We start from the raw sequence: 12,360 nt of genomic DNA, 5'->3' as shown, positions 1-12,360 counted from the left end.
CTGAGAAAGCTTAACATCGTGCTCACTTTAAAGGAGAAAAAGGGATTCAGTTTTTTATTACAGAGCACATATTAAAGGGTGCGTTGCAAGATGGTTGGCAATGAATTAATAAGTGATACATGCACTCCAAATGGCCTTCATCAGAAAGAGCCCTGTCCCTTTTAGGAGCTCACCTGATTAGGTCATGCTCACTCGGGGTAAATTCTCTTTCTTTTTTTTTTTAATTGAAGTATAGTTGCTTTACAGTGTTTCAGGTGTACAGCAAAGAGATTCAGTTATACATATACATATATATATGCACACACATATATATACTTTTTCAGATTTTTTTCCATTATAGGTTATTACAGGATATTGAATATAGTTCCCTGTACTGTACAGTAGGTCCTTGCTGGTTATCTATTTTGTATATAGTAGTGTGTATCTGTTAATCTCAAGCTCCTAATTTATCCCTCCCCTTCTCCCTATGGTAACCATAAGTTTGTTTTCTATGTCTGTGAGTCTGTTTCTGTTTTATAAATAAGTTCCTTTGTATCATTTTTTTTAGATTCCACATATGAGTGATATCATATGATATTTGTCTTTCTCCGTCTGACTTACTTCGTATAGTAATCTCTAGGCCCATCCATATTGCTGCAAATGGCATTTTCATTCCTTTTTATGGCAGGGTAGTATTCCAGAGTGTGTGTGTGTGTGTGTGTGTGTGTGTGTGTGCGCGCGCACGCACACATCTTCTTTATCCATACATCTGTTGATGGAAATTTCCCTTAAAGCCAGCTGTATCTTTTTTTTTTTTTGAGGTATACTTAATGAATAATGTTATGTAAGTTTCAGGTGTACAACATGGTGATTCACAATGTTTAAAGGTTATTATAAAATATTTGCTGTATTCCCTGTGTTGTACAATACATCCTTGTAGCTAATTTTATACATAATAGTTTGTATCTCTTAATTCCCTACCCTTATATTGCCCCTCCTCCCTTCCTCTCCCCGTTGGTAACCACTAGTTTGTTCGCTATATCTGTGAGTCTGTTTCTGTTTTGTTATATTCACTAGTTTGTTTTATTTTTTAAATTCCACATGTAAGTGATATACAGTATTTGTCTTTCTCTGTCAAGCCAGCCGTATCTTATAATCTAATCACTGCAGTGACTGTCCCTACATATCCACCATCCCCTGTTTATACAGGGTGTGTACGCAAGGGGATGGGAGTTTTGAGCAACATCTTAGAATTCTGCCTACTGCAGAGCAGGTGGGGGCGGGAGAGGAGGTGGAGATGAGCATGACTCAGTGCAGCATGAGAAACTCCTTTGTAAAGTAAAATAGGTTGTATTTCATTCTGTGGCTTGAATGCATTTTTAGCTGTATCACAGAGAAAGAGAAGGAATAAGTAGTATTTATTGAACACCTGTTTGTCAGCTACTACACGGAGCACTTTCATATATTATTCCTTTAATTCTTTTTTTAATATAAATTTATTTATTTATTTTTGGCTGCGTTGGGTCTTTGTTGCTGTGCCTGGGCTTTCTCTAGTTGTGGCGAGTGGGGCTACTCTTTGTTGCGGTGCATGGGCTTCTCATTGTGGTGGCTTCTCTTGTTGCAGAGCATGGGCTCTAGGTGCACAGGCTTCAGTAGTTGTGGCACACAGGCTCAGTAGTTGTGGTGCACAGGCTTAGTTGCTCCGCGGCATGTGGGATCTAACTGGACCAAGGCTCGAACCCGTGTCCCCTGCATTGGCAGGCGGATTCTTCACCACTGTGCCACCAGGGAAGCCCTTTTTTTTTATATATATTTACTTATTTATTTGGCTGTGCCAGCTCGTAGTTGTGGCACGCGGGATCTTCGTTGCCGCATATGGGATCTTAGTTGCAGCATGCGGGATCTAGTTTCCTGACCAGGGATTGAACCCGGGCACCCTGCATTGGGAGTGCGGAGTCTTAACCGCTGGACCACCAGGGAGGTCCCTCCTTTAATTCTTAGTATCTTGAGGCAGGGATTATTATCTTCCTTTTACAAAAGGGAAAACTGAGGCTCGGGGTTGTAAGCTCACTTGCTTGGAGTCACTCCACTAATATTTGATGTAGTTAAAATTAAAATCCAGCCCTGTCTAATACTGAATCCCATATTTTCTAATAGTGTATAATAACACTGCTGCCCTTGAAAGAATTTGCGTCATTGGATTGGGATAAGGATATTTGACAGAGGTCATCTCGGTAGAGACAGGGCAAGTCACTTCTCTGCTGTTTCTTAAGGAGGTGATAGAGGTTACTCCTATCATGGCCCTCACTGGAGGGACAGCAGATCAGAAGTTCTAGCCGGACTTCCCTATTCCAGCAGGGAAGCTGAGCAGTTATCCGCTTGACCTGTGCATCACTGGGAAGTAACCATGCCTCTGTTCCCTGTTCTCATATCTGAATGTGGAACAAAAGAACAAAGCAGGATTTGAGAGAGCTCGGTATATAGCCTTTTCTGTGGGGAGGACGTATTTTATGCTTGAAGAATTCTAATAACCAAGAGCTGAGCTCAAGATAAGTGGCCAGGAGTGTTTGTAGATGAAGTACCCTCTGCCTCTCTCTTCCAGAGCATACTCTGCCCCCACCCTTGGTTTGTCTCTCACAAGCTCATGAGCCCCTGGGGGCAGGGTGGGGGGGGTTGGCCCCTCAGCTGATTCCTCTGAGCATCCTTAGGGCCTGACGATGGAGCATGGCATTGGTAAATGATTGTGGAATAAAAGAGGAACTCCTAGGCTGCCTGATGTGTTTCATCCTTAATACCCCATGGAAGCAGCCTGGTATCAGGGACTCAGAAGTCCTGGTTTCCCTTTCCAGCTCTATCCCTGATTCGCTATGGGAGTATTAAGCTCCCTAGGACATAGTTTCTTTGCTGTTAAAATGAGGACCGTGAACTTGACCTCTGGTGCATTCCAGCTCTTCAGTTCTCTGAAAGATGTTACTGTGCCATAGCTGCCTCGGTAGTTTGAATAAGCTCAGGTTAGTTATTAGGCTGGACTTCAGGTTGTGGAGACATGTGGAACAGTTTGGGCAAATATGAAGAGTACATTTAGTTCTGTTTTCTTGGACATGTGAAATAATAGATTCATTGGAATATGATCTCTTTCTCCACCCACTTCCATCAATTCAGAGTGGATTTTTTTTTTTTCCTCCTTCCAGTTCTCCTCACTGTTTATCAGCTTTAAAGAAAAATCTGAAGTCAGGCAGTAATCAGAAGGGCAGACGAAGAGCTCATCTGGTTAGAGGGGTGAATTTCCTCCAGGACATTTCAAATGAACTGACCTGGGCTGTTTCCCAAGGAATTTTCTTGAACTTCGGTTTGTTGTTGTTGTTTTAAGTAAGATGTTTCATTTGATTTGAAACATTAAAAATAGTACGTAAAATTAAATTCAAAAAAGTTTCCGAATACTGATCTGAGCAAGCAGAGTGGACTTCGTTCTTGCTTCTGGATATTTCTTCTTTACCTCAGGTACCAAAGGCTCATGATGGACTTCATCTATAGTTAGCAGATGGATTCTTTGTTTCCTTAACTCCCAGACAGTTTAGATTTAGCTAAACTGATTGATGCTTTCTGAACTGTTGTCAGTTAAAATATTTCAGAAGGTAACTTTTGTACAGAAGGTAACTTTTGTAAGAACATTAGTCTGACCTGATTTTGGGTTCAGGAGCTGCTACCACCTAACTAGTGTTGTGACCACAGGCGAATCATTTCACCTCTCTCTGCCTCAGTTTCCTTAACCATGTTGTGGGAGAATTAAAAGAAAGATCATTTGTGAAGTCTACCATCATTTTTTTTTTTTTAAAGCTCCCTGGGTGATTGTAATGTGAAGTCAGAATTCAGAAGCATCGCTATCCCACATCGTACAAAGTACTGGGAGATGGTGTTTTTATTCAGTATTAAACATTTTTGGTAACGAGAGGAGACAGAGGCGAGGCTCTAACGTATTTTTTATTTAGCATTTCTAAGCACTGGCCAGTATTTCAGTCTGTCCTGAAAGGACGGACGACTGTTTGTACTGTCTGCTTCCATTGCCTGCTGGGATCGGGAAAGTCCTGGGTCTGTGTGGAATTTTCCATGACTCTCAGCTCTGCACCATTACTGTTCACTGCAGTCACAGCTCTTCAGTGTGTCTGCCTGTGCTCCCCTTCTCTTTCTTTTTTTCAGGTAGATGTTAAACCTCAACTACAAGTATGGGTATTTTGTTTGCGTCAAATGTTGTAGTTCTAAGGACAGATCAGAGAGTCTCATCTGAATTTTTTGTTTATAAAGTGAGTCAGCTTGAGGTAGCTGTCTTGGCTGGATGTCCTCAGGTGTCACGTTTCCTGTCACAGAACCACCTTCTGTTGGGCTGGGGTGGGGAGGGGCGGGTACATTGTTTCTGTAGGTGAAGCTGCTGTCGCTGCTAGATTCTCCAGCAGTCTGATCATTGGTGATCAGAATCAGCTTTTCGATCCTTTTATTGGAAGAGTTCTAAATATTACAGCAAATGGAAGAAAAGAGATCCAGCCAGATAATGGTTGCGTTTGGCTAGTTCCCCTCTTCTAGGGGAATTTAAAGTCCTAAAATTGTAGAAGGAGACTACAGGATAGCTGAGGCAGGGTAGCTCCTTTCCCTTAGAGAGCAGTTCTCTGTATCCCATGCAGAGAGGACAGCGGTATCAGATTATGATGCTAAAATCCATCCTCCAAGATCAGTAGTGGATGGAGTCTGGGCCTGTTTACCAGACCCCCTCCCCCCAGATGAGAGCAATTCTAATTTCTAATTTAAATAAAAACTCATATATTTTGAATAGGAATTAAAGGCACTGTGTGTTCTGCTTCATTCTGTGCTCGCCTGAAGCGGTAACTTCTTCGAAAGGCCTTCCTGACCACCCCATCAAAGGAGTACTACCTCCATCATTCTCTCTTCCTTCGCCTCACTTTATTTCCTTCCTGACATTACATTCCGTAAGCTTTGTGAGGACAGTAGCATTTCATTTTCTCCTTTGTATTGCTGGGGCCTGGAGCCTGGCAGGTGCTCATTAAATATTGGTTTAATAAAGTAAAACATGGAATGGTTTGAATAGCCAGCTGTTTATTTGCTGTCTTTCTCTTGAGCCGTACGAGTTCTTTATATATGTTGGATATTAGCCCCTTATCAGATATATGATTTGCAAATCTTTTACTGTCTTTCTTTTTGTTCTTTGCTTTGGTCTCAGTTCAGTGATTCTCAAACTTCACTGAGTATATGAATTCCCATATCAGATACAAAACCATTTATTCAGAACTTTGTGAGCAGTAGAAGAAAACTTTAAAGACAGTTTTGGCTATGTACTGTTTTGCACTTCCGACCCTGAGGTACATATGTAACACCATCATACTTCCTCCATAATCGGTCTGTGATACAGAGGAATACCTTGTTACTTAGATCTGAAGTAAGCAGGGGGAGTTAGATGCCCATTTGGTTCAGCTCCACTACTGCCCAAAAGATATGTAACACGTTTTAGTGGTGATGGTGATGAGAGAAGGGGTGCTCAAGTGATATAGTCTAATTGGGAGACAGTGGGCTGAAATTTCACCTTGGCTATACCAGTAAAACTGGATGTGTCGTTTTGGTTGTGGGTCTTAGCATTTGGAGAATGGATAAAGTAAAGTAAACTGATTTTTCCTGAGCCCAGAAGTTGTGATGATGATAAACTGAGATTAGGCAAAAACACTCTGAGGTGACGATATCATATGAATTCAGGAAATCTTGACTACTTGGACAGGGAATTAAGAAAATGAGAGAAAAGACAGAGACATACTATGATGAAGCCTCACTGCTTTGTCAGTAATGTATCAGATGAAGGGAGGGTGTGTTCTGTGAAGGCTTTTCTTACAAGACATGCTTCCATTAGCACAGTGTGCTTTATGAACTTTAAGTGTGTTGAAGGTTTGGTCTGAACAATAGATTTAAATTCTACTAAAGCACTTTTCTCATCCTAATTTAAAATGGTCCCGTTCCAACATGATTTCACCACTTTCTGTTGTCCTTCCTCCCCCATTATTTTTTTAGTTGGCTGATTGCAATTCTGGCCCAACTCAACCCTCTCTTTGGACCGCAGTTGAAAAATGAAACCATCTGGTACCTCAAGCATCATTGGCCTTGAGTAAGAAGACCTGCTCGCCAGTGCTCAGTCATTGAGGTGACTATGCCCTTGACCTTTCACATCAATGTTGTCAATCGGTCAGCTAGAGTTTGCCTGGACTTTTCCTCATTTTAACACTTGGCAAGGGCAGACTGCTGAAAGCAAACACAATCTGAATTGCAGAAATAGATTTGGAACTTAGGCCATTCACTTTTAGCAAAGGATTTATCCATAAGATTCTTTTAAATTGTATTCTTACCCAGCCAGTTAAATAAATTATGTTTGCATGTGGTCTTTCGGACACAGATCAGGAATGTGACTATGTGTACTTGGTATTTTGAGATTTAGCAACTTTAAGTGGCTGACAGATTTTAGATGAAGGGCATCTGTGAATGCTTTGGACAGACAGAGACAGATGCTTTTTGAAAATTGGTCTCAAAATTGCAAGTTTCATTTGCTTCTGAGGATCAGGGAAGTAAGGAGTGGTGTAGTGGAATGATTTATTCACTGGCCAAGAGTCAGAAAGCCTGTCAGTTCATTTGTTCTTCAGTCTCCATTATTATGTTAACTGGAGGTTAGCGCTAAATGTTTGACTAGATTCAGGTTCAGCTTTTTTGGCAAGGGTACTTAAGTGGTTCTGTGAACTTCATATTGCCTTATATCAGGAGAGACGTGATGTCTGGCTGTCTGGTCGTTAGAGATGCCAAGGTGATCAGTGGGTTCTGGTCCCTCCAGGTGTAAAGGTCTCTGTCAACCTTTATCCAGTGATTGTATCCATTGATGATCTTAGCCTGAATGAAGCATTGCAGTAGAAATTGCAAAAATGGTGATTTTCTAGTTTTTGTTATTACTTCCATATTTGATTAGGTGAAATATTTCTATAAAAAAATGAACTTTTCCTGGACTTCCCTGGTGGTGCAGTGCTTAAGAATCCTCCTGCCAATGCAAGGGACATGGGTTCCATCCCTGGTCCGGGAAGATCCCACATGCCACAGAGCAGCTAAGCCCTTGCACCACAACTACTGAACCTGTGCTCTAGAGCCTGCGTGCCACAACTACTGAGCCCGTGTGCCGCAACTACAGAAGCCCACGTGCCTAGAGCCCGTGCTCTGCAACAAGAGAAGCCATCACAGTGAGAAACCCGCACACCACAATGAAGAGAAGCCCCTGCTCGCCACAACTAGAGAAAGCCTGCACGTAGCAACGAAGACCCAACACAACCATAAATAAATAAATAAATATTTTTTTAAAAGATGAACTTTTCCTTATCAACTAGAGTTATTTACTAACCTTGAAATGTAGAGCATATAAGAAAGGTGGGATACACACTTAGTTTTTTTCTTTTAATTTTCTTTTCTTTTTTTTTTTTGTGGTACGCGGCCCTCTCACTGTTGTGGCCTCTCCCGTTGCGGAGCACAGGCTCCGACGCGCAGGCTCAGCGGCCATGGCTCACGGGCCCAGCTGCTCCGCGGCATGTGGGATCTTCCTGGACCGGGGCACGAACCCGTGTCCCCTGCATCAGCAGGCAGACTCTCAACCACTGCGCCACCAAGGAAGCCCTCTTTCTTTTTTACTTTATTTATTTTGGCTGTGTTGGATCTTTGTTGCTGCATGTGGGCTTTCTCTAGTTGCGGCGAGCAGGGGCTACTCTTCGTTGCAGTGTGCGGGCTTCTCAATGCGGTGTCTTCTCTTGTTGCAGAGCATGGACCCTAGAGCATGTGAGCTTCAGTAGTTGTGGCACATGGGCTCAGTAGTTGTGGCGCACGGGCTTAGTTGCTCCGCGGCATGTGGGATCTTCCCAGACCAGGGCTTGAACCCGTGTCCGGACTCTTTAACTACTGTGCCACCAGGGAAGTCCCTCTTTTAGTTTTCAAAGTGAGTAACTTGGTGCCCAAGTTACTTCTGGGGTATTCAATGAGGTTTTCTTTTCTTTCCTTTTCAATTTTAATCAATTAAATGTTTATTATCCTTTTGATAAAGTTCAGTTGTTCTTTCTTTGGCCCTGTGGGCACCTGTCTAGACTGGCTTCTATGTTCCTTTGATATTAGTCTTTGATAATTTTCTTTCTGGCAACATCAAGGTGTCCCAGACCTCTCTTGTATGTTTCTTGACTTGGAATCAGCTGTTCCTCTAATAACTTTCCCACTGAAAGGATTCCCTGGTTCACTAGTCAGTCCTCAAGCCCAGTTGGCCCTGTTTTTCTTTCAGTGGAAGTGGTATTTATAAACCATGATCTGATTGCTAGGTGCATTCATTTCTGTTGGGGTGTTGTTGCTTCTAAGCCTTTACAGTGGACAAAGCCAGGAAGTATGGATTTTTAAAAAGGAAAAAAAAAATCACGGGTTCATGTCAGTATTTCTAATTCAGATTTAACACTACAAGATTTTCATTTGACTTATTCAGTTTTATACTTGAATATCATTCACATATGCTGAAAATCTTGGCTCCTAAAGACAGTAACTTAATTTGATTATCATATAATATATATAAAATAGTTTCAAAATTACCCCAATGTAACTACTAACTATTAGGTTATTGAATGCAGTTTAGGATTTCTTTGCTGCTTTATTTGTAAAGAACAACATGCTGTTTTCTGTGGTTACTTGAAATTATTTCCTCTGGTGGTTATCAATTTGTTATACAGTTAGGTTAAGATGATTTATTTTGTGTTCAATTTATAGTAATTTTTTCTTTTTTTTGGCTACATTTTTTGGAATATGTAAAACATTTCCAGAGTCAAAATTTTAAGTAAGCTATATTCATAGAAGTCTATATCCTTCCAGTGTTTCATTGTGCAGAGATAAGCAAATACGTAGTGTGTGTGTGTGTGTGTGTGTGTGTGTGTGTATCCATCCTTCCCTGACACACACAGCTGTTACAGAAGAAATATCATATTACATATGCTATTCTGTACCTTGCTCTTTTTCACTGAACAATATATCCTATCAGTGTATAGAGATCTTCCTTAATTCTTTTTATAGCCATTGATATCCTTTTGCATTATTTCCAGTCTTTTGTTATTATTGATAAAGCCACAGTGCCATCCTGTGCGTATGACATTTTGTATTTTTACCAGTTTTCTTTAGATTAGAGTCCTTGAAAATAGAATCTCTGTGTTAAAGGTATAAATACATGCCCTTCTATAGGGATTGTACCATTTTTGCATTTCTACCAACAATGTATGTGAATTTCTATTTCCTCACAGCCTGGATTTTTGCCAGCCTGATAGGTAGGCAGCTGTTTTTTTCCCTTAGAGTTCTGCCTGCCTAAAGGGGTTTTGATTCCCTTTTATATAGATTTTTTAAAAAAAAAAATCTGATTTATATATATATATAAAACCTCCCCGCCCCCTCCTTTTCCCCATCAGGTTCTGTTTTATGTCCTTCCTCTTTAACTATAGTGAATGTTAGGAGGTGGTATTGATTGGGGTTTAAAGCTGAGAACCTCAGGCCTCTCAGAGTGAGATCTTCATTCTAGCATTGCCTTTCACTTACCTTCTCTGAGCCTCATTTCCATCTCTCACCGTAAGTAAATGGGGCCCACAGTGAATAACACTGTGTTTGTGGATCTGGTGTCATTTGCCCATTCTTTTCAGTTTCATGTGTCTGTAACCTGAATGATGAATTCCTAATGTTTGCACTCTGGTCCACAGCACAAACTAGGACTGCTTGAAACCCTTATGTTAACGGTTGTTCCTTTAAAAGCAGAATGGCAGGAAATAGAGCACAGCCAGGCAGCCCTAGTTGTGAACATCATGTCACATTGATTCCATGTTTGAGGTAGTGATTGTGGTAGTACTGTACCTCTAGTCCTATGGAGTTATCACATCAGGAGATCTAATCTAACCTAATCCTAACATTGGAGCAAACAGAACTCTCTTTAAAAAAAAAAAAAAAAGTATTTATTTTTGGCCGTGTAGGGTCTTCGTTGCTATGCGTGGGCTTTTCTCTAGTTGTGGCGAGTGGGGGCTACTCTTCATTGTGGTGCACGGGCTTCTCATTGCAGTGGCTTCTCTTGTTGCGGAGCACGGGCTCTAGGCACGCGGGCTTCAGTAGTTGTGGCTTGCGGGCTCTAGAGCGCAGGCTCAGTAGTTGTGGCACATGGGCTTAGTTGCTCCGCAGCATGTGGGATCTTCCGGGACCAGGGCTCGAACCCATGTCCCCTGCATTGGCAGGTGGATTCTTAACCACTGCACCACCAGGGAAGCCCATAAACAGAGCTCTTAAGACAGGACTTCACTTTTCTTGGTGGTAAAATTCAAAGAATGAGCTAAATTCCCTTTAGAACTTTGAACTTTTACACAACTGTGGGATGATAAAGGAGTGCAGAAACCAGATTTAGGCCTGTCCTCAGCTGGTAAGGAAAAGTGTTCAATTCTGTATGTGATTCTTTAAGAGGCCAGATTTGGAAAGTAGGAGATGTAAGCCAGGCATGGTATTCAGCAGAGAAAAATGAGGAGCAGTCATGAAAGCTTTCAAATAATAATTCTATACAGATGAAATTGAACTGATCCTGAACAACACGGTTAAACAGCAAGCCGGTCCTTTGCTACTCTAAACACTTTAATTGCCATGATTTTCTTTCATATGTTGATAGGCTGAGTTATAGCACATTATGTTTATTGGCTGGAAATCTTACCCAATACTTCAAAGAACTATGTTCATGCCATCTCTGTCCCCTGCAACCTTGGCTGCCTCTAGAGCCTCGATTCCTGAGATGCTTATGGAACTAGCACATCAAGGTTGCTGTTTTTCCAATGTCCCATTTTCCTGCAGCTTTGGGGGTGTGATGCTTGTACGGAATCTCCTTGGAATGGCTTCAGACCAGTGTTCTGTAAGTTAGTTGGTTAACCGCATCATGGTGATATGTTTAGATAAGCCTATATGGTTTACCGCGGTCCTAAAAGGGCAGGCATTCTATTTTATTACAAAGTCTGGACCGGAGAGTTATACACTATTGGTAATTAGGCCTCTGCCCTGAGGAAGCTGTTTTTCTATGCATTCCAAAAATATTTGAGTGTCACGAGGTACATAGTACTGAGTGGGGATTTCAGAGGAGGCTGTGGACTCTGAAGGGGTTTGTGATCTGTTGAGAGGTTGGAACTAAGCCATACTTGTGAAAAGTTAAAACAATGCAAGGTGTTTTCTGGTTAAAAAGCCTGTCACAGTTTTCCCTGTCACCTAGAACCCATTCGATCGCTTCTTTCTCCTCTTCCTTGAATCCAGTTGAGCCACTTATGTCACTTGTGTCTGCCTGTCTACTCTGTTCCTCTGTCGGGGACCCTACTATCTGACCCAGTCACTGCGGCTCTGAATTACTGCAGTGGCTCCTAATCACTTCTGCCTGCCTCTACACTCAAGGTATCTACAAACCACCACCCTGTTTATCTTCCTGACATAGCACTTCCTGAAACACATCCTGCTTGCCCCAGAAACTTTGAGTAGCTCTCTGTGGGCTACAGCAGGGCTTTTTCTTAAACCCAAGGTCCCTGATTTTAATGGGTACGTGCCGCTTGGAATGCTGTATGTAACGTGTTGTCAGCACAGCTTGTCAGGGTCGCCAAAGGTCCCATGAGCCACAAAAGATAAGGATGACTAGTCTGCAGATTCTGTCCCACTTTCTAACTTGGTGGTCAAGGCCTGCCTAGTTTGCCTTCCAACCACCTTCGCCTCTCTCTGCACAACTTTCCTCCGTGACCTACTGGTTCCAGCCATACCATTTTCATGCTCTTGACCTAATTAGCTTTACTTAGCTTTTCCTGCCTCACTACCCTACCGCAGTCATTAATGTAGAAGGCCGGTTAGTAAACACACTATTCAGCGAACATTCTGGTTTCTTGTCTCCACTCGCCCATTCTCAATTCTTTCTGATGTTTTCTCTGAGTGTCCAGCTTGCAAGTCCTTGCACTTCCTTTCCTAGCCACTTGGCTTCCCAGAGATCTCTTCTCTCCTAAATGTATTTAGCTCTGCTGTTTTTGCCTTGAATTGTGAAACATTCAGGCCTTTATAGGTTGCTTAAATACCTCTTGTAGTTAATCTCCTACAATAAATACATACCTTACCATGAGAGTAAAGAAGGAATTATTTTGCGAAGTTATCTGAAAAGAAAAAATAAAGATAAAAATGAGACCTCTTCTTTTTTGTTTTAAAAATATATATATTCACTCATCATCCTTCCCTGAACAGATTTCTTGATTCTAGCCTTAATATTTTTATCTTTTTTTTTTTTTTTTTTTTTTTTTT

General features: G+C 41.6%; 1 protein-coding gene across 1 annotated transcript in view; it reads left to right on the top strand.

The window, feature by feature from the left end:
• The window catches only part of ATP6V0E1 (ATPase H+ transporting V0 subunit e1), a 34,871-nt gene that overhangs the window by 19,671 nt on the left and 2,840 nt on the right, over positions 1-12,360 (top strand). Inside the window, exon 3 of the mRNA XM_024753378.1 lies at positions 6,046-6,175. Coding sequence (XP_024609146.1) covers positions 6,046-6,139 — 94 coding nt within the window. The 3' untranslated portion in view covers positions 6,140-6,175. The remainder of the gene's footprint in view (positions 1-6,045; positions 6,176-12,360) is intronic.

The sequence above is a fragment of the Neophocaena asiaeorientalis genome, unplaced genomic scaffold (genome assembly GCF_003031525.2).
Source record: "Neophocaena asiaeorientalis asiaeorientalis breed wild unplaced genomic scaffold, Neophocaena_asiaeorientalis_V1.1 scaffold268, whole genome shotgun sequence".
Lineage (NCBI taxonomy): Eukaryota > Metazoa > Chordata > Mammalia > Artiodactyla > Phocoenidae > Neophocaena > Neophocaena asiaeorientalis.
Note: the sequence above shows the minus strand (reverse complement) of the source record. Positions and strands in the feature narration are given on the sequence as shown.